Genomic DNA, 22,845 nt, shown 5'->3' on the forward strand with positions numbered 1-22,845 from the left:
GGGCGCGGCACACTTTGATCCTATATTTTCACATGGCTTTGTGCGACGACGGGCTGACAAGCGGCCAGGCCAGACACAAAAATAAGGCTTTAACCGTGTCATGGTAAGCCTGCCGCCGACGGCAAAGGCTCTGGTACAAATTCACGTTGACTTGTTCCCCCTCACTCCACTTTTTCTCTGTTACATGTTCTTTGATATGTCCATGTTAGAACTAACAAATGTGTGCTTTAATAACAACCAGCGAAATATGCTACAAATTTATTAAATAAACAGATTTTCATATAGGTAGGTATGCATTAAAAATATTTTCCACTTGTCCATTTTTAGCGACAACTATTTTTCCTCGAATTTAAATCTCAAAAGCAAAAAGTCCGCATAAAACGAACACGCAACAAAGGAATTTTAGGAATGCGATTCCATCAAAAATATTTTCCGTGTCACCGGCGCTCGCTACGTTGAAGTTCGAAGATATTTAAAAGGTCTTATTCGGGAGACGCGCAATCTTTCACAGGCGACCACTAGCAGACATCGGTCCTCGAGGAGACGCGACAAAATAACTCCATCCGCACTACGAGAGTTCTATTCAACGACCACAAAAACCTTTTGCGTCGCATGATTGATCAAAGCTTTGCGTTCAATGCACGTTCTTTAAAATGCAGTTGGGCGTCATTCTCCAAGTCTGCAACGTTCAGGAGACAATTCTGCTAATGCGATTAAATTCGGATATTATGCTCAGTGATGTAATAACGTACCGAGCGTGTCATTTCATGTGAATCACAAGAACAAAGCCTAGTCTGTCTATTCGTAACAGCCTCGTTATAAGTTTTAATAGTGTGCTACAAAGAGATTCCGAAATGTGACGAGACTGCGATAAATCTTTATAGTCACATTATCTGTGTGTAGTTATACGTAGTGTCATGACTCGAACTTGTATTTTGTTGTAAATGCCTTGTAGATTATTCATATAACGGTACGGTGCACTTGTCAAGTTGAAGTTTTATGTATCTTGATTTTGATTCTATGTTTGAGTTTATTCAACTGTTAATCACATATACGCAACTACTTATGTATTTTATTCAGAAAGATCTAAGTACAAAAACACAATATCGTTTAAATAGTAAATCCTCACAAAAATACATTATTTTAAAAAGCTATCTATTGCAGTTGTACAAAGAAACCCCAGTACTAAAGGTTTAAAAGGTACATGAAAAATGTGCAGGGAATAAAGTCGACGGTAATGGTAACGAGTTCTCGACTCGACGAAGTCACATCATTATGAGGTATCGAACAGATGACGCTACGTCAAATAATATTCGTGCTTCCTAGGCACCGAAATAAGGACTCCTTTTTCAAGAGAAAATTTAAGTGTATTCTTTTGGGAGATGGATCGTTTTTGTTCCCTTGTTTTTTGTGGTCGGAAAATGATGATGTTTTCTTTTTGAATATCTGCACATTGTACGCGATCATTTTAATTGCAAAGTGTTGTTATTTCGATGTGAAATAATCGAAACATAACGTACTAACCTACAGAATAGAGAAAGCTAAGCACTTTGCAAATAAATACTTGCTTCCAATTTGTCCTCTAAAATCTCGTTTGATTACCCGTTCCCGAGAACTATCAAAGACCGAATAACCACACCTACTTTAACCGAATTTTGTGCCCAGAGTATAACATAATTCGGTTAAGATGTTATAGATCAATATTTACACGCCACTACAGAGGAAGAGGGATTAACGCAAACAGATAATAGACACCTAGCTGTATCCGTTTTGAGTTTAATCATCACATTAATTAGCCATGTATTGACACAAACGCCTGTTTGCGATGCCGACAATTAGATCAAACAACCTGCAACTATTTAATAAACAATGTATTGCGAACATTATTTAATGTTACAATAATCATGTTGTGTACATATTTGTTAAGAGCAAACTTGTGAATAAATGACTAGTTCAGACTTACTAATAAATACTGCTTAAATATGTTAATATCAATTGTAAACATGACAAAAATATGATATAATATTTTTCTTGAATACTACTTCTGGGATTATGAAATTACTGTGTAGCCGCAAAGAGGATAAATTGTGTTATTAGTGTCAAATTATTATTGTGTTGTAGACAATCCGGTGGGTAAATATTCCCGGTGGTCCGGCGCCAACCCTTGCGCATGTTATCGAGTGCCATCCCCTCAATTATGGCAACACAAATTTAGGCAAGAACAATTTCTCAATATTATCAGCCATCAAAATGGTTGAGGGTTTGTTTTTGATAGGTTTCGTGGATAAACGAAACTAATTAAGCGTTTTAATTAATCCTCCCATTGGGTGTTTTGTTACCGAAAATATTGATTTCCTTTCTTATTGCCAGGAGGCTCCGGTAAGAAAGGTTCACTCACAAATGTTCGGCATTTATCTCCTTTTTTACCTAACGTTATCCCGAAAACCTTATTATGGAGGGTGCCCCGATGCGGCGAGCATTGCTACTTGATTCTTATAGTGACAAATTGTGGCAGAATGGCAATATACGAACATTGATTTAAGCTTCATTTTTCAGAATAAATATATAGGTTATTGGAAAGCCGGAAACTTGTATCGCGTTTAGTAACAAACTAGAGGATCGAACTAGCTAACTAACGTTTTGGTGCGGTGAACTGAGCACATTCAGCGACATAACCTGTCTGTAGACACAAATAAGTTCCTAAAGGGTTAGTTACCAGTTTAACCAGAGTAAGTTTAGTTTCAAGTTGGCGATCCATTCAGTGTCTATTTGATTACAAGAGGGTATTGAGAGGCATAAACGATGTTATAGTTGAGAATGGCCGTGTTCGTAATTATATCGCAATGGGTGAAGTAATAAAAATATTATAAACTAAAGCAATCAACACGACACGACGACATTAAAGAGTTGAGCATATTTTTTAGTACTCGAAGATGTTAAGGGGAAACGTTAATTACAGAGAGCTGATGGAGTGACATCCTATTAAAGATGGAGAATAATTATATCTCCGACATGAATTTTATCTCTAAGATGAGATGGTTTTATTATAAGAAAATGCAATTCGCTTTATTCAATTATTTTGACGTTTTATTTGACAAGTTTACAAATGCAAATTGTTGTTTACGTACTCTGAAAGTGAAACGTAATATCCAAGTTGATTAAAGCAATATGGTCTCCGTGTTTAGAGCTTTATGTTGACTATGTAATTATTTATTATTGCGATGTTATCTTGTCAAATAGGGAATGTCGTTATAATGTAACATCACAAATCATCAAGAGACCCCATAGTCCCATATGAACAATATAATCGCGCCAGTTCGCACTGATTCGTCCATTTACGAGCGTTTACCCCATAAACGGGGCAACTTTTCGTGAAATTATTCAGCAGTCACGACACGCACGGTCGGTATTACGACAAATGTATAGAGAGAAATGTAATAGTTTAGTAACTCAATCAAATCGGAACAACGTCGGCGGCTATGTCCCGTCGCGGCATGCGGGTTTATTGAATACCGTTATCTAAATTGTGGGGTCTTGATGTTCCCAACAAAGATTAAATTAACAGGTCGAGTGCAGGCCACAGCCGGGGGGTGTTTCCCAATTGTAACATCGGCCTTAATGCCCGATCGCATACCGCACGATAATCCCGCTGTTGTGTAATAGGGCTAATTGAACTGTCGTTACGTTATTACGTATTGAGTGCCCGCGTTTTGTGCCTATCGAACCCGTGAGCGTAATCCTAATTAGTTGATGTTATGCCCTATACATTAATAGGTTTGCCGAGTCTGTGTAGCTGCAACTGTTATCCCTTCTGATTAAAGTGGGCATCGTGTTCATCTAATTATCGCCATGAGGGTTGAATTTACGGTTGCAGCTAAGTGTATGGAGGATAATTAATTTCCTATCATTAGTATGAAAAGTACCATTTGCCTTCAGAAATATCTGTAGTATTTCAAACAATCATGAATCCCTTTATTGACAAATAATGTGCGCGTGTACTTACGGCATTGCTGTGTGTTTGGTCGGTCTTAAGTTCCTTGTGGTTAGAGAACTGCACGTAGACGGCTCGGCCGCGAAGCTGTGCCACGCAGCCACCGAAGTATGCCACCATCGCCACTGCCGATATCTCCTCCGCCATTTCGAGGAATGCCTAGAAAAGTAGTAAAGTGTTAGTATTTTCTGTTAAACAGCTAAGATGTCATATTAAACACTATTATCATTGAAAGTTTAATCATAAGCTAACAGCACCAATTCTAATTGTTCAATAAGTCAAAAGTGTCTGAAATAGTGGAGTATCAGACAATGCAGAACAGTTCCTAACTCTTTTGTTTGGCCGTTAGAGCATACAAACTGGCTCGGTTCGTAGAAATAAATCAAATGTTTAACAGCGGTAGTGTAATGCGGCGCACCCCAACTAGGTTTGTGTTTACCGGGCCTAGGGAGTCCAATTAATCGGATCCGATCCCCGACCATACATAAACCTACTCGAAACACGGCGACTGATCCCCGTGTAGTCTGCATCATTCTCTAAAAGCGTTATGATTTCAATAGCCATTTTGTCCGTAAATTCATCTATTCCACGTCGTTTTCAAACCGCAGTATCCTGTTTTTGGCATCGGACAATACGAAACTCACCGCTCTTTGTGTGTGTGTTATGCCGCAAATTAAATAGAATACTTGCCCGGGGCTAATTAAAAATATTCCTATACACGGCGATGAAAAGCGGCCGAGGTCAGCGGAAAATTCAGACGTAGCTACGTACAATATAAACTAAACTGTTTGCATACTGTATTTTTGGTGTATTTGCTTTATTATCATTGGATAAACAATTGATTAAATATAAGTACAATATATTTGGTAAACAATCATAATAATGTGTGTATTTGTTACACAATTAATATGTTCTCAAAACCAAAAACAATTATGAACGTATTGTTAAGTAAATGTGAGATCCTTATTTACTTTAGGATAGAGTAATAAATCTATCATTACTAATTGTATAGTTAAGAATGACGCATTACCTATGACGAATTTCTGAAAACTAATAGACATCTCAACCTATCGAAACTTTTGGGATCAAAATCGATGCAGCACAAATTAATAGAAGCGTAGCTGTCACGCGAGCGACGATCGTAAAATAGTGTCAACGCCTCTTTCGCTTTAATCACCGAGAGTAGGGGCGATTGTCCGCACCCACTCACATCGATGTTTGCCCACCTCTCCACAGATGGCGCCTTTGTAACCGGACTCTCACAGGTTCGGTAACCATTGACTACCAACGATACTTTTCATCATCCACTCTGAGTGCGTCAAAGGACTAGCGTCGACCACGCTCGGTACTTTACATTGATTAGTTTCATATGATCTAACAGTGTGTTAACGTTACCAAAAGATTTTGTACAACAATTTTATATTTTTTGCGATATTCAAACGACTATTTCATGTACTGTCAATAAATTTTCGAGTCTCGTTTACTTTATAAAATAACTTAACATGAAAATTAATTCAGTAGGTACTAGCCTAGCTTGAAGACACAAAATATTTCATCTAAAGAGGCTGTGACCGTTCATAAAAAGGGATTCGACTTGTTTCTCGTGGTAGAAGAGAGATTGTTTTCCTTCACGGCCCGCTTTATACAGGGTGGATGTCATACGAGCTATTTATTAGACGGGATAACATTGTCGCGGCTGCCTCCTGCGTTCCCGTAATAGGATTTTCTTTTATTATTTTATTTCTCGGTTGTAAACTAACTCATTTTTAATTTGTCAGCGGGAAATCGTAAATTTCTCATTGCACGTGCCCGGTGGGTGTTTCGACGTAAAATACGCAGTAAAACCGGCTGGATGTCGCCTTATAACCTGCTTGTACTTCGCGCTCGCGTGATGATGTGAACATACTTTTTGATGGATTACTAACTGTACCTCGGCAACTTGTTTCTGGACTTTATGTACCCGCGTATATTGCACACTTGAGCTAACAATCCTTTTTGTTTTACAACAGTTTAAATATAGCCAAGCAGCGGATACAGAAATGTAATAAAGTATGATCATAAAATATCATTCGGAGAGGTCAATCACGGTAAACGTATCTCAATCTACACTCATTCATGAGCCCTTCTCGACCCAAATTGAAATTTATATTAGATGTCATCGCCTTTAATTTCCGCAATGTACAATTTTAGATGCAATCTCTCCCTTGGGTTTCAATTCACGAAGTGTACTTTTAAAAATAAGCTGGTAAAAATGACGAAGGGGCCTAAAATGTAAGAGTGAATATTTGTTCCAAATTCGCCGTTCATTTTGACCCCGCAATAGATAAACGTCGCTCGTTTGACGGGGGTTAGTAGGGATGTCGATCATACTAAAATTGCTTTCCATCGTCGGGGTAACATTTTGTTTTAAAATATACAAAGCGTCATTTATCGTGCGTCTTCAATATTTGGGTTCGTTTTTGTTGTTTGGTAAAGGAAATATTAAGATATAACTTGGGATATTTTGTTCTATTCGCTAGTAGGATGATGATTACAAGTTCTTTGTCAACGTTCGACATGGAATAATGGATCATCTCAGCAATAGTCATTAGCGTGGCATCGGGCAAATCCTCATCAGTCATCCTTTGTCTCCTAATACTGCAGTTACAATAAAACACGGGTAGGGGTAGGCTGCGACAATGCTTAGCGGCCTATTTGCGGACAAGCCGTGCCTGCCACTTGTTGTGCTTCCGGCGGAGGCGAGCGCCATTGTGCCTAGAGTAGCTATATGGCCGACTTCATTTGTTAAATGAGGCCTGATCGGTTACGTGGCCTGAGTTTGGGTAATCTGCCTTAGTGGCTGACGGGAGCTGTCCCAAACTTAAACTTAATTACGGACACATTTAGTTTATATCCGCATTATGAAGATGAGATGAATAGATATTTTGTCAGAAGTGACTCCATTATGTCTACATTCACACAGACAGTTTAGTTTAGGGATTGAAACTCAAATGTCATGGTCATACCACATCACATGAATATTACAAGTATAGAAGATGGTATCTACCTATCTATAAATTTCTCGCTTTCATGTAAGTACGTAATACTTAATTGTGTCAAACAAGTAGTCCCTTGTTACCCGAAATCTCTTACATTCAAATTCAGTAAGTACCCTAATTAAAAGGATTACCTTTACAAACCAATTTACCGAGAACAAATGTAGTATCTTACCTGGTTTTTGCCTTTAAGCACGAGTACATTAGTGACCCTGCCGAAGGGTAGGCCCAGTTGTATGATCTCGGCTTCTGTCGTCTCGTTGGGTATGTTCCGTATGTGGATGACCCGCGACGGTTTGCCAACATTCTGTTCAAGTTTCACCTGTGGAATAAAAACAAAATGTTAATTAAAAGAGAACAAACGTCCTAATCTTTTTTGTAAAGAATTGAAATAAAAATATGAAAGAAAATTAAGAGCAAAAAAGTTGGTAGTGTTCTTTAGACGCGATGGTCCGTAATCAAATAGCGTTCGATTCCGGCGGAACAAACGCGAATGTAAAAGGCACACAGCGTACAAAATGACCGTTCTAATATACATAAATAAAGCTAGCATTGTTCGCGAGGAAGAGCCGGTTGGATAATTGAAAAGTCGATGTAGTATAATTGTCGAGGCTTATCGGGCCCAACCCCGATGTGGGCGCCATTGTTCCCGAGAGAGCCTTTTGATTACGGCGGCGGGCTCGAACCGAGTCCCGAATATATTGTAGCTTTGTATGACACTTCACTTTTCATTGAAGTGAAAAGAGCAACCCTCACTGCGCAATTTATGATTGGAAAAATCATAAACAAAATGATGAAACAATCCAATTCACACAAACAACTTAAAACTGTTATAAAACAAGGTTATCAAATGATTCCACGATTATAATTATGTTTTCGAGGAAATCTTCCCAGATATTTCAGTTGGAACAACGAATAAGATTTGGGGAGTTGCGGGGTATCTAACCGTCTCCCTTTTTACGTTCTTTGGCGGGCGGCGAAGCGTGGAGGTGTAACAAATGAGTCTAATGCCTATTAGTTCGACCTTGTTAAGTTTAGACAAAGTGAGCAGCTGCTCTGACAAAAGTGCAGAGAAAAGTCGAAACGAAGTATACTTTTGTGGCAGTTACAATACGTACTTCTAATATAAAGCGATTGACTTTTTAATTACTTAGCACTTCACTTTCAAGCTTAAGCCTGATTGAAAGTTTCTACGACTAATTTAGCAGGTATTGGGGGTTTGAAAATTAATTAAAGCTGAGGTCCATATTTATTTAAACGGAACTGGAGCTACATTTAAAGTGATTGATTAAATCGGATCGAACTCAGGGCAAAGAAATAACACTAATTATACAAGCAGTGCCGTTAAATAAATATTGATACGGCCCTTTAGCCAACCAAAAAAATACAATCGAATGATCAAATCTTTACAAGAAAAAAAAAACAAAGGACTAACTAAAAGAAAAAAGTAGGTACACAGATATGATATTTTTGAACAACCGAATTTCGTTAGAATCGACATCAAAAGAAGCAAATCTCCGTAAATAAACAAATAAAAAAATATTTTTCCAAAGTGACTTGTAAAGGGAGGAATAAATCGTCGCACACGCTCGCCCACCTCGAAGGTACATTTCGGTATTTTCTCTTCTCACGAAAGAAAACAACTGGTACGTAAAACGTAAAGAAGGACATTACTTTCGCTGGGTCAGAAAATCTGCGAGGAACGATTTCCACATCAGGCACTTTAAATCATCCGCTTCGTCTCACATTTCATCCATAAATATTAAATCTTGGCTTGGTTCTTTGGATAGAAAAAAAGCTATCGTATGACATTTTTCCTGTGAGGATTTCCCGGAATCGGTCAATTTTCCCGGTGATCGCGCCGGCCGTGTTTATTGAAACACTATTTCTCAGTTGGCCGCGTCTACGGTACCATATCATTAACTATAACAACGTCCATGCTTATGTTGACGTCTACTTTGACCTATCAACGCTATTTTATTGCATACATGGAATAAATAACATTCAATTCTAAGTTATTACAACTTTCACGTAGTAATTTCTTGTGTACATTAAACTCAGGTGCAATATAAATTAAGATATTAAAACCGAGTATCGAGTAACATAATCTTGCTATCTAAAGTACTGCCGTAAATTGATAAAATAAGAGGAGATTTGCCTTCACTACCGTCCGGACTAGGAGTATTTTCAAACTTGTTTACGGTAAAATTATGGTGCTGCAAATTGCGCACAGCTTAGCATTATGTTAAAAAGAATTACAGCATTTGTCCGTGCTGTATTAAGAGTTTAGAAATCATTTTTCCTCAAACGAAGGTTTATGTTAAGAGGTTAATTTAACCCATATTTTTATCCAAATGTTTTCCTTTTTTAACTCTCAAGTATTTGCATTAATTTGTATTTTTTATATGATAAGAATTTTGATTAAGTCTGATTATAGAAAAACATCATTCAAAACAATAATTAAAATATGCAATTGGAACTAATATATTTCATTTGTAATCACAACAGAATGAACATTACTCGCGATTATAATACAACCACGCAACTTCAAACGCATTTCAAGCATCGGAATTTGTAATCATGTAACGCCCCTGTAACCGAACACTAATATTGGCACGTTGAAGTAAACTTAACACGAGTTACACACTAAGTATTCTGCTTAGGGTGCGTTGACAAACGCCCCTAAGACGCGCGACGTCGGCCGCATCGTCGCTAAGGAAACGACATACTGTAATCCGCTTGTGGTGCACAGGTCAGGCTCGACCCATCAGAACGGGTGGTATTACCCGTTTAAGAGGCACGTCTTACTTTTTAACGTCTGTTAAGGATTACGCCATTATTGTTAAGGTTTTATTTCGGTTTAAGGCAACATTTCTAAAATGTTTTAGTGCTTAGTCGCGAGCTAAGGATATTATATTTTTAATATTAGCTGGTTACCTGTCTAGGACACTTTATGCCGTAGTGGTGCAGTAAATTGAAAATGTAGCTTTTTAAATTGCAGCTGATTCCTGTACGAGGTTATTTTGTACAGAACTTTTAGGGAGACAAAAATAAACACAATTTTAGTACACATTGAAAGGAATTTGTTAGTATTTACTTTGACATATAAGTTGCGTCGGCAGTAGGCAGACAATGACGGAGCGAATATCAAAGGAATGGCACCCCATGAGCCTACAGCGTAATCGATTTCGTGATGCAGGAAAACTTGACACAAATATTTATTTTATCTGTACTAAAATGTATTGGAAACTTCAGCGTTCACATAGAAGGTATATTGGACATTTGTTATATTATTTCATAAATTAATACTGTGATAAGTAGCTTAGTAAAGATACTCGAGAGGATCGTTATAAAATCTGATAATAATCGTGTTACATTTCTCGTCTTGCGAAGCTAAACGCTCACAACATTTTTAAGATAACGTAGAACGACGGAACATTTTCAATAAGATTTTCTTTATTGCAAAAAGAAAATTCAAATCTGATGTCTTTGTCGCTAATCTTAGTTGTGGATGTTTAAATGGAAATAGGAAATTGTGGTTTTTATATCAGTTTAAAGGGTAACAAAAGTATTCATTTTAAGATAACATTTTAAAACTATTGCTTAATGGGTGGAATTTTGTAAAATTTTTAGTTGTTCTTAAATTCTAAATAAAAATGCTACATTTCATCAATGAGTCTCAAAGTTCATTATTTGAGGACGCACGTAAGTACGTACATCGTTGAGAAATATTCGAAAGTATCGAAAGTCTTGAACTAATAACAATCACGATTTAGTGGGGTGTTCAGTAGCAACTCGCTGAAAGTTTCAGTACCGCAGGTACGAGGCACAAGTTCTAGTAGTGTAGCGGCGATATTTATTACAACTAGCTGCGCCGGCGACTATGCTCGCGATTAAAGTTGCATTTCTTTTAACCTTACTTAGCTGGTAGTGTTAAGAGTATATTTTTATTGAAAAATTGAACCTTAATAAGTATAGTACTGGTCTGGTATCTGAGTCTAGTATAAATTTGTAATTTTTATTCATTCATTGAATTATTGTAGGAGGCTTATGTTCAGAAGTAAGAAGAAGAAAATGTTGATGAACTGTTAAAATGGAAATAAAATATCTGTATGTTAAAATTGTTCTTATATAGAAGATTATAGTATAGTCTATCTAACATCTCAAACCTGCATTAAGAAAGTACTAAGTTATAAACACTTCGTTCATAGAATCTGTGTACAGAATGCAACTTAATATTTTAATATCGAATAACAAACACCTACCAGTTATCCACTAGAAAACAGTACAACAAAGCCAGTGAAACACAAAACAAGCTCATCGGATATTGTTCCCAACAAAAAGTTTGAATAAAACAATACGCCATAATTGATTCTTATGGCTTGCACCGCACTTAGAGTTGCATCCGCCGTTAAAATTTCAAGAGCATTATTACACCAGAAATCGTTGGAGTCGATTCGTTGAAACTTTTAATTGGCAGTCCAGTGGAATATTGTATTTCATTGCCGACCATCAATGATATTATTTGATACAGATTGTAAGCTACTTCCGAACCTACTATTATAGTTTGACCATCGTAAATACAATTACGGAATTCATAGAACTGGTAATCATTAAGGCTTTATAAATTGGCATTGTGTAGAAATTATTTGCTAAATGTGGGTAGTATAATTAGTTCCGAATTATGTTGTGGTTGTTATTCGTGAATTAATCGTAAATACCTGGTTGGTCTGTACAATAAAATGGAGATAGAAACGTTAAAATTAATTGTTGCTTTGTGTTGTAAGGTTTCATGTTAACATAATTTGTGGTTAGTGTTGTTAGTGACCGATTTTAACTAAATTCATCGACAACAAATGTTAATCAAAACGAATAGTTTGACGGTTGAAAAAAATGTTTGTAAATATCGTCTGCCTTCAGCTTATAAAACCTCAATGTTTATCTTATTTGAAAATAAAACTACAACGGCCTCTTATCTCTTGTGAAAAGTTGTAAAAATCAGGTGCAGGAAATTGGTTTGGCGATACGTGCAGACGACAGACGAATCGATAACTTAGTGTTGTTCACCGGTTTAAGACATCTACTGTAATATTACACTCGAAACTTGCAAGATACCTCATAAACTTCAAAGGTATACATGTAAAAATGTCGTAAACGTTGAAGGGACGAGGATTTTTGCGACTACAAATGGTAGGACATGAATAATATTGAACTTTTATATTGATTTTGGTTTGTTTTTTTACCTGTTATGTATCGTAATACATTATATGTTAACGTTTAATTGTAAAAGGGGGAGTAAATTTAAATTTCTTTTAATAGGTAACTAAGAATATAAATATAAAAAAAAACCTCTAAAAAGTTACCATTATTATTACTATTTAAAGCCTATAAACAGCGGAGTTTCCCAAAGAATATTCGAGAAGAAAAGTGGTCGAACATCCACACTTTACTTAGCGAGGTGCTAATTCATCCATGCATAAGAATGGGACAACTTTGCGCCGGTAAACTTTTAATAGTGGCCCTCTCTGGGCCTGAATCGCTTCGCAACTTCCAGCCATTTGCCTTAAGAACATTATTCATTGAAATAAATATTGTTATCCGTTAATCCTTAATTAAGTAGGTATAGCAGGGGTTTTGTTCTAATTAGCCATGGTAAATTTATGGGGGATGTGTTTGTTAAAATTGTTCTTTTAAGTTACTTTTACTTATGGTAATATTAAAGCAGACGCCCGTAAGCTTTGTTATCATTGTAAGAAGTATAGAAATATTTTTTTTAAGATTTTTATTACAAATTATAGCGTGTATATCTAAAACTCCCTAGCAAATTCAATAACAATAAAATTCACACACAATGTTGTAATAAAAAATAAATGCAATGATACCACTAAAGTGGTACACAGTAAACATCCCAAACCATCTGTAACTATGTCTTAAATCACACGTACCATAAGTTTTTGTTTGAATAGACGCCTCGCTCGTGTTCGTGGTAGGAAATCGTAAAATAAGATAGCCAAATGGTTTTATTACCCCCTAAAACTAGCAGTAAAATAGTAAGTGCCCAGCAATGAATATCTTTATGAGATCATTTGATTGATTACTGAATTTTCTGGGAATGAAATCGACAGACCAAACGGTCGTATCATATTTTGTTTTTATAACAACTGTTTCATTAATATCTTTAGTTATTTTAGGATTTACAACGAAATATACTTTGTTTTCTCGGCTTCATTAGAGAGCAGTATTGATGTTAATTGTTCTATTAGCAACTAAACTATGTACTAACGAAGTCAATAAACGCGGCCGCAATATTTGCGTACGCGCTTAGCACTCACAAAACGCAAATATCTCACCACTAGAACCGTTTAAAGGTACTTTACTAAATAAGTTATTCTCGTCTTCAGGGCGTCATTCGAATATAAAACAGAGGGCTATTTATAATTTAGTCAGCTAATTTAACGGTTTCCACTGCGTAAAGCAATTTAAAAAGAAAATAACAATTAGGTACTCCAATGAATAAGAAAAAAGGGGCCGAATAGATCGTAAATTCTTCCAAATAAGATCAGCAGTCAACCTGTGCAAGCGAAGTCGTAACTCCGTAAGACAACCTCGTAAATGCTTAAGTAGTGGTAAACGCAGTCCCCGGACAACATCTTCTGATTTGATTGATCTTCACAAGACAGACCCTTTGCGTTTTTACAGGAAACGTCAAGAAAATGAGGAAAAAAACGGGAAACATAATTAATTACTTGATTTGGACATTAATGACCCGCTCAAAGAGGACGAGGGTTGATTAGTGTGTTTTCTACAGACGTGTTCCCTCTGACACTGGTTATTTTAACGAGAGTAACTCCGCTGCGAAACGAAAGTGATCATTTTTTTAAACTGAATGCATTGAACATTATTTTGAATTTGAAACCGAAACTTTTATTTACCTTTTCCAACGACCTTAATAACTCATAAAACATTCTGTATAAAACAGAGGCTCGGAGTTTTCCTTCAATATTTTCACAGCATGAAGTGTTTGCAGTACAACACAAAGAGAGAACATAAAAAATACTTTTTAAAAACGAGTCGCCATTCCGCCGATAGGCACCAAATGAATATTCAGGACAACAAAGGAGAAGGGGTGTCACAAAAAGGGCACTGCCTTAATTTTCATGGCAGAAAAAAAGAGAGGCAATCGCAAAACCATAAAATAGCAAATAAATAAGCAACGTTGGGACACGTCCCTATTTAATTATGAATTAAGGCCGAGCAGTAACGAGATCACAATGTAATTAAGATTACTGCGGCGAGGTTTTTTCAGGGCGCCCCTAACAAGTGAGAGTAAATGGACGGCAAAACGCCGCTAAACTAAAATTGCTATCTTGTTTTGCCTAGGATTACACGATAACGAATTAATGAGACTTCGATGTATTGTTATTTATTAAGAAAGCGTAGTTTTATGTTACACATTTAGAAAAGACGTTCTAAATAGTTTAGTTTAGTAAACATCTCGTTTAAAATGTAACTGCGATTCGTATTAAGGGTTTCTAACTCCATACATCTATCATTCGAACTAAAAAACAACATTTCCACTTAAATAATTGTATTTTTAATACCTTGTTGTTATTGAACTACTTTTGTAAGGGTGTTGTACTATCGCGTACAATGTGTATTTTCGAAACTCCGCACAGCTTCACAATGAACAGGCCCAACAAGGATCATTAAAAAGGTTTTACATATAATTCCTATTGGTATAAAAAACATTTCTCTTGTACGCAACAGCCAGTATGATATTTTATTTTCGCAGTGACATAATGACCGGTGACAGCGGGGGAAATAAACTGCCTGAGGGAAGAATAAGAAAATGGTTTCTTTTCAACGAGACGGTTCGTTTCTATTTAATTTGCGTAAATGATACCTACGGCGATGTTAAATATAAGGTTTGGGAACGAGAACACACTATTGTCCACGTTTGAAGAAAGTTGTTCAATTTACGATTTGTTTAAGATTCAAGAAATATTATCATATTTTATCTAACTTAAAGTTTCACCAGTCCATAATATGTAGTTGCATAAATCTTCACTTTGATCTTATAAAAATTGTGTACTTTTATATCCAGCAAAACCAAATTCTTTTTTTACTGCCAGAACGTAACTAAGTTATTTCTGCTGCTTAAAGCAAACGCAAAATTTTTGCACAACCGTACTAAAGACGTCAGAAAGTCGTGGATTGAGTCTTTAATTTGAATCGCAGTTAAACGTAAACAGAGCTAATTACTACCCCAAGGCTTCACTTTGAGTTTAAACGCAACATTTTTATAAAACTTAAAGCAATGCGTAGTGTAAATTGCTAAGCTGAACGAAAATGCAAACAGCACATGAAACTGTCAAAGATATTTTATGGATTTTCAACTTTATGATTTAGTTACAGGATATGTTTTACCATTACTGGTTTTTTTTTTGGTTAGATTGATCAACGAATTATTGAACACATCTTCTATACGATACCTACGTATCAATACACGTGGCAATTGCCAACAGTTTAATTAAACTAAGAGAAACTTAATCGTGAGTAACTAAAAAGGGTATTCTCACGTAAATATCTGGAGAAAAAGTTCTACAAGTTTCAAGTCTTCAATGCCAAAAGCCCTTAAAGTAGAAATAATTTGACGGATAGTGGTAGCTTGATAAGCTGATGTTTGTACCTCTACATGTAATAAACGACATGTGCCAGCAATGTAACACGTTATTCTGTTTTAATGGATGATGCAATCCATTTGGTGGTCGGAACACACGGCCAGCACTGGTCTCGACAAACAAAGAACTGTTTGCACAGTACCAAACAAAGTGTGCATGCAAAACTCGCCCCGTATTTATGTAAATACACGATGAAACAACTGTGCAACGGGAAAGACCCCAAAACTGCGACCTTGTTTATTTTTAAAACAGTTTTCTTCTATGTTGATTGTTTTCTCCCTTTTACCACGTGCACGTTTTGTGTCGCGACTATTTTCACAGTGTAACTACAACATTTCGTTGATTAGTACTGTGTACGGCAGACATTGTTGACGCTTTTAATCTTTAGGTTAACGGTTCCCGGTTTATTTGTTACAGTGAAATATGGGCAGTAAATAACCTATAAAGTATTGTTAACGGTTTATTAAAATATTTTACGTACTTATTTATTTATTAACTATGAGTTGTGCGTTTCGTTTTATAAACACGCCGTGTTCAATTACTAAAGGAATTTGAATAAAATTTAGTAATATGCTGTTATTTATCAAAATTACAGCTATCAATTTTACCTCTCATATGTAAATTATTCGTAATGGATCCCGAACACAAAATGTTAAAAATAACAAATATAATAACAAGCCGATAGAATATCACATCTCATTGCAAACGCAATAAATTATCTAGCGAAGGAGTGAAATGGGGAAATGTTCAAAGAAATAGGATAATGGAAGTTCTTTTCGTATACTTGAAATTGTTTTATGAATATTGAACAAAGGACTTTATTTTTACGCATTCGTATACAATTAATATTTAATTCTGAGTAACGCCTTTTCCATTTAGGCGCCTCTCAGACGCTTTATTCATCTCGTTCATAATTAAAAAATAACAAAAAAAATATCCAGACAAAATTTGGTGAAAATTAACGTTAAGGGTGATACACACTGGCCACTTAAAGGGGTTAAATGGTTAATCTTATCGATTTAATCTCACATGTAAAAATTCATCCCGGTATCGACAACTCAGGGGTGGAGATTAATAAAAATTTGGCCCCCAAACCCTCAGGGTAGCTCTTTATGGCACGTTGGCTTTTTACGAGGGACCTTTTATTTTAATACTTATTACGGTTTCGCGATTCCGCCGTTTTATCGCGATTAATCGTTTTTCAGTTAATTACACATTTCAACGAAAGAAGTGCCGTTAAAATGTTAAGTAAAATCAGATGGATATAGAACGTGGGGTATATTTAAAATTTACAATTTTTTCCACATTTAAAGTGAAGTGGCCTTCTTTTATCTAGGTCGATTATTTTGAACTAGGTCAGTTTTTAAATGTTTAGTTATGTATGTGTATGTAATATTAAATGCAAAATAATATATGTCTTACCTTTTTCGCAGCTGAGTCTTGATTGTTATTGTCGGCGTGGTGCGGAGCGGCGGGCGCCATGACGGTGACGCCACTCTGCGAAAGAAGCTCGTCTGAGCCTCTCTGTGGACAATACAGAAATCATTTAAGCAATGGTCAATTAACACAACATATGCTACAAAATAAAATCTACATAAACACTACGTACTTCATTAAAGATGTTTTAACTATACAGTGTAGTAGGCGTATTGGTTGGATGATCAACTGCCGTGCAGTACCGTGTGTCTGATTCCCGCATTTAGTATGAATCATAAAGTACTGTTCGGACTCGAAATTTGATTTGTATACGTTTATATATATCCACGACACAAGTGAAAATACTTGTGCGGAACCACATTTAAGAAAGCATGAATTAGACATTATTTTAATCAATCTACTGTATTACACTAACTACAATTAACTATATTGAAATTAAACACTTAGTGAATAGCTAATAAATAACACGTCCACTCATTCCAAGCTGAGGGAAAATAATGAAACTACAACGAACAATATTGTTTATATTAAGAATTGCCTTCAAAAGTATATCAACGAATATAATTGCAATAAAATTTAATTATGCTTGGATAAAATAAACCAAATACCCATATGATAACTTTTTACCACCAAATGCATGCAACGTATGTCATGTAATTAGCAGTTCAGTAGGCTGATGAATGCTTCGTCCCATTACATTAAATAGTTCACATTACAAATCAAAATATAGGTAATTTAAAATCAATGTTCGAGGCTTTTAGTAAAATGTATAATTGGACGAATTGAAATACAGCAACAGTCTGATACAAATAATATTTTAGGCGCACTAGTGTTTGGTACAAATTACACTCGTAAAATTTTATCTTAAATTATCCTAATTGGAGTCTTGGACAATGGACATGGTGTATTGAAGCGAGAACTTGTAACCCTGACATAATATTACAACGTGAACCGAACCTTAAACGAGGGGAAATAAGGCCGCGTCGCTGCCAAAATATTGACAGGTGACTTTGCATGCGCGAAGACGTCATCTCCCCCGACACAAAGGGAAAAGTAACAAAATAAAACAAAAACACAATTCCGGGACACGCCAACGCACACGTCAACCCGCCCTTCCCCGGGATCAATCTCAATTTAAGACGGCGAAATGACAGACCTCAGCAGTTAAACGCACCGGGCTAAGGTATAAATCACGCTACGTAATAAAGAAAACGTACAAATGACGCAACACCGCGGATTTTGTATCGCGAAGCTCACACCTGGCGTGCGTCGCCTGGATATCACTCACGCGAGACACTTAATAAAGCCGAACACATCAATTGTTCCTAACGCGAGAAATGACAGACGGTGATACACACCGACCTATGTAAACTTACGTATTCGATTATGAAAATGTAAATTAGGAAAGTAATCTGTTATTACGAACATCCACGTCATACCTACGTAATCCCTTTAGATTGTAGCCAGCGCTTTATTCACAGAAAAAGATTCGTGGAACTTCACAATGTTTTAAGCTAATAATAAATTCTGAAACAAAGTATGCAGATTTTGTTTGAACTACACTCGAATAAAAGAAAACCTTTTAGCTCTTAGTTTCGCATTTGTGATAACTGTGACCCTTTATTTGCATTTTACTTAATATTATGAAAAACAGATAAAGGTAACAGCGGGATTTTCATTTTTCAACATAAAGCTTTCATTGTTGTAAAAGGAACGTTGTCTGTGAAATAAAACCAACATTCGTGAGCCCTATTCCTTGGAGTAATTTCGTAGAGCGCGTGTAATAATTGCCCGAAATTAAATAACATTTTTCACAACAACGAAAAAACAGCACGGATGAAAATTTTGCGGAAGGACGGCGGATTGTGTTGGGAAAGAGGCAGTTATCGTTTCCTTCGCAATTTCTCAAGTTAATGGAGAATGATGTTGAATGATGCCTTCATGATGAAGACAATGGTGACATTGCCTATAAATACAGAGACTAACGTTATTTGTCTGGAGGCTCATCACGACCAGGTAGGCGGCCGTCAGGGACGTGCACCGTGCTGCCCGATCTGTTTAATGATCAACATTTATTTTTTAACAAAGACTTTTATTATGAGCAGAATGTAATATTTGTACCTCGTAGCTAAATAAAATATATTTCTGTTTACATAAATCACAATGATTCGTATTTTTCCATCGTAACAACATTAAGTGTACACAAACAGATATCTTGTATTGTACAATGTCTAATATCGTTTAATGTACGTATTAATAAAAAATGTAATCTGTCCACATATAATACGTGCGTAGCTATGTACGGATGGGACCTACGACGGAAAATCAATTCCCTAGATTGGTTCTTCACGAGATGGTATTTGGTTTTACTCTCGAAAGAAAACTGTGATCTTTTTTCGATGAGAAACATACTCAAACGTTCTTCCAATATGTCATTTGAATGAACGTGATACGAGGGGCCCACATATCAAAATATAGGGAATAAAAAATACATGAAAGGTTTACTTATAACAGACGAACGAGCTCGAGCCCTTTTTACAGATAGTAAGGACGCAGAATGATATGTTTACGTGGTCAAAGAGGAGTACCGTAGTCCATTGTCGGGAATCAATACGGATAATGTATTAGTGATATTAAAATGTGCTGAATGTTCCGGGAACGATGGGACGTAAAGATTCTCTTGTTATTTATGATAAGTATCGATGGTAGATAAATATTTATTGTTGTGTGTAATGTTGAGTAGCAGAGATGGTAAAAAATATGTGCTTCTTGAATTATGTATTACACACTTTGCTTTTATGTTAAGTGGAAAAATACTAATTTCATTTTAAGTGCACGTTGATCGATTATTTGCATGTATTGTCGTCACTTGCAAATTAAAAGTAAGTGTGATAAAGTTACCATTGGGAATATACCCACTACCGAAATAAGTAATCATTTGCATCTTGACAGCGTCAAGCGTGGACTACCTGGAAGTCTGCAAGTCACTTGTAGGTTAGATAGTTGAAATCTTAATCTTGAATATTTCAAGATGAATATGTGTATTTATTCAAATTTGATTGTGAAGACAATAAAACTCCGCCTAGTGAATAAAACGATAGCACTCGATATAACAAATAATACCATTTGTACCTAAACTATCGGCGCGCGATTTTTATAGACCTCATAAAAATGGCCGACAGCGCACTATCGTGTCATATGAAATATTTATGTGCTACTAACACTCTTTAGAGATCATTAATCGATATACAATATTCGGGACGAGTATTCGATTCAATAAATCTCAACCACACATTTTATTCATCGCTTTTATCTATTGAGATAATGATATTAAATCGAAACGTGTACTTAAATAATTTTTCGGATTAAAATCAATGCAATTTTGCCACAATGTAGTGGCTTGTATCGATGTCAAATAACAATTTTCTCCAATGTGCACTACACATATAGTTTGGAGGGGTAAGCTTATAATAAAACTCGTGTCGTGAGTACCTTGTTTCTGTGGCCGAATAAAATAGGGCGAAACGAGAGAAAGCGAACATTTACGATGCGAATGAAAAATCGCTTCGGCATTTATGACGTCATTGTTCCTGAGAATGAATCTAATATGAAAAAAATAAAAGGGTCTAGCGTGGAAAGGCTGTAACGAGTCAAATAATTTTTATTGCGATTTCACGAGCTTACAGTCTGATTTAACTCGACGTGTGTAAATTATGATTTAATTTAATAACCAACGTTGAAAACGAGCGTAAATGTTTTTATGTGAGATAATATACTTTTCATTAAGAGTCATGCGTTACTCGCACAATTTTATATTCATGTTTTATGGGCACAAGCAACTCGACGGAATTGAATCGTTAACAAAAACATACATGGATTTGCGTAACAGCTTGCTACAAATGTTGCCAACAAGAACACAATATAGCATCTGATAAAATACTGTTTAGTTTAGGACATTAATAATACCGTTTATGTTAATCCCTTAACTCGTTTTAAGCTCTTAACAGAACAATTTTTCACCTTCGTGCCTTGAGAGTGTTAATTAAGTTATTTTGCCCTGATTAAAAGAAGGGGTTTACTGACGTTACAAGGAAAATGAATCAAAAATAAATACTGCTACGTGAAAAATTTGCTAAAATGGAACTTACCTAATAATAACTTTATACAAGAGTATATATTAACTTAAGAACACCCTATGCACGTAGGTGGTTACATAATAAATGGAGCTTGTTCAAAGAAATTTTAAAGCAAGCTAAATTCTGAAGTAAAATTTGAGACAAAATCATTTTCTGGGAAGTAAGGTAAGCTTTGCACTAGGTAAGCTATTATGTTCGTTACCGCTAATGCGAGTGAGCAGCGTGTAGACAGACGCGGCGCGGCGCTAACAAGTCTGCGTGTAAATCAGACGGTGCGGTGTGCACTAAGCGGCGGGCGGCGGGCGCGCGTTCGATCCCATCATCGCTAGTCGCACCGTGTGCGCCGCACATTCGTCTAATGCTTAATATCATCCCGCCCGACCGCCTTCGACTAAGATGTCGAAATTAACGATCTTGATAATATTTGTCGGCTCAGCGCTGGCAAGCTCCACTCGTAATTAATTGCACCAATTTGTTCTGCGCTTATAACGGACATTTGTCAAGCGCCCACCCGCGCCGGATGATTTTCGCACTAACTTCATAATCGATATTCGGAAATATCGATTATCGCCCAAACTCTTTGGCCCAACTCGGATATTAAGACGTTCCGCAGTCATTAATAAGCCGTAACGATGTTTTCTTCGATTCCAACCAGCAATATAAATTCCAGTAATAATTTATTGTGTTTGCAGTTGCCGGTGTAGTTGAGATGTGTGTATTAAAAATTCAAAGTGTGACTGCGATAAATTAGGCAGATACGAAACGATGTAAAAGTTAACAATTCTCGTCACAACTAGGAGGCAAACCTCTTAGCCCCAGAACAATATAAGGAGACATTACTCGCTGTCACAACTCTACTTTATAGGGAAAGTAGGAGCTGCGAGTTTGTGTGAACTAAGTTGTAGGGGCCTGGTTACTTCAGTAACGAATAGAGACGTCAGGAGGTAACCGCCACTCGAGCGCAACTCTCGTGCCATTTTAACTCGGGCCGAACTATGCGGGGCTAACGCCGAGATCGATGCAGCAAACTGTGCACTGTTGTTCTCAACGATATATTAATTAAAGGGTTATTTAGCATCCGCGTGTATTACGATCCGGTTTTAAATCGCACCTGTTAAAGTTGTAAGATGGATCGGATCATTACTCTCACTAAACTTGGGCTTAATGGTTGCTCAATTTACGATACTGTTAGAGCAAAACTAATCTAGTCGAAGGAAAAGTTGTGCGATAAAAGTTAACAGATACAGAGCGAGAGAAACAAAGGGCAACGTTTAGAGGCGACGTTCATTTGCATACGAGACGATAGGAATACTGTGCAGTGGGCGCATTGCTGTGCTTTATGGCCTTCACTGTTTTATAAATAACGGGAATGGAACCTTGAATAAATGTCCGAAAGAGACAGAGACTTCATTTACATAATCACAGTTAGGAGGTTATTAAATCACTGTTAAACAGGTGAGTGTTGATCACTATAGAGATTTTTTTTTCTGTATTCCAATTACATTAAAGAAAAAAGAACAATAGATGCGGTTATTTAGCTAAATGAGATTGAGTAACTTCCGTCG

At 36.4% G+C, this 22,845-nt stretch overlaps 1 protein-coding gene across 12 annotated transcripts in view; it reads right to left on the reverse strand.

Moving 5' to 3' along the window:
* Positions 1-22,845, reverse strand: part of LOC118282293 (polypyrimidine tract-binding protein 1) — a 382,932-nt gene that overhangs the window by 26,250 nt on the left and 333,837 nt on the right. For all 12 annotated transcript variants that reach the window (XM_035603301.2, XM_035603307.2, XM_050701329.1 and 9 more), the window contains 3 exons: positions 17,130-17,231; positions 7,202-7,348; positions 4,004-4,150 (listed from right to left, as the gene is read on the reverse strand). In XM_035603301.2, the coding sequence (XP_035459194.1) occupies positions 4,004-4,150; positions 7,202-7,348; positions 17,130-17,231 (396 nt within the window). The remainder of the gene's footprint in view (positions 1-4,003; positions 4,151-7,201; positions 7,349-17,129; positions 17,232-22,845) is intronic.

Source organism: Spodoptera frugiperda, chromosome 20 (genome assembly GCF_023101765.2).
Source record: "Spodoptera frugiperda isolate SF20-4 chromosome 20, AGI-APGP_CSIRO_Sfru_2.0, whole genome shotgun sequence".
Classification (NCBI taxonomy): Eukaryota; Metazoa; Arthropoda; class Insecta; order Lepidoptera; family Noctuidae; genus Spodoptera; species Spodoptera frugiperda.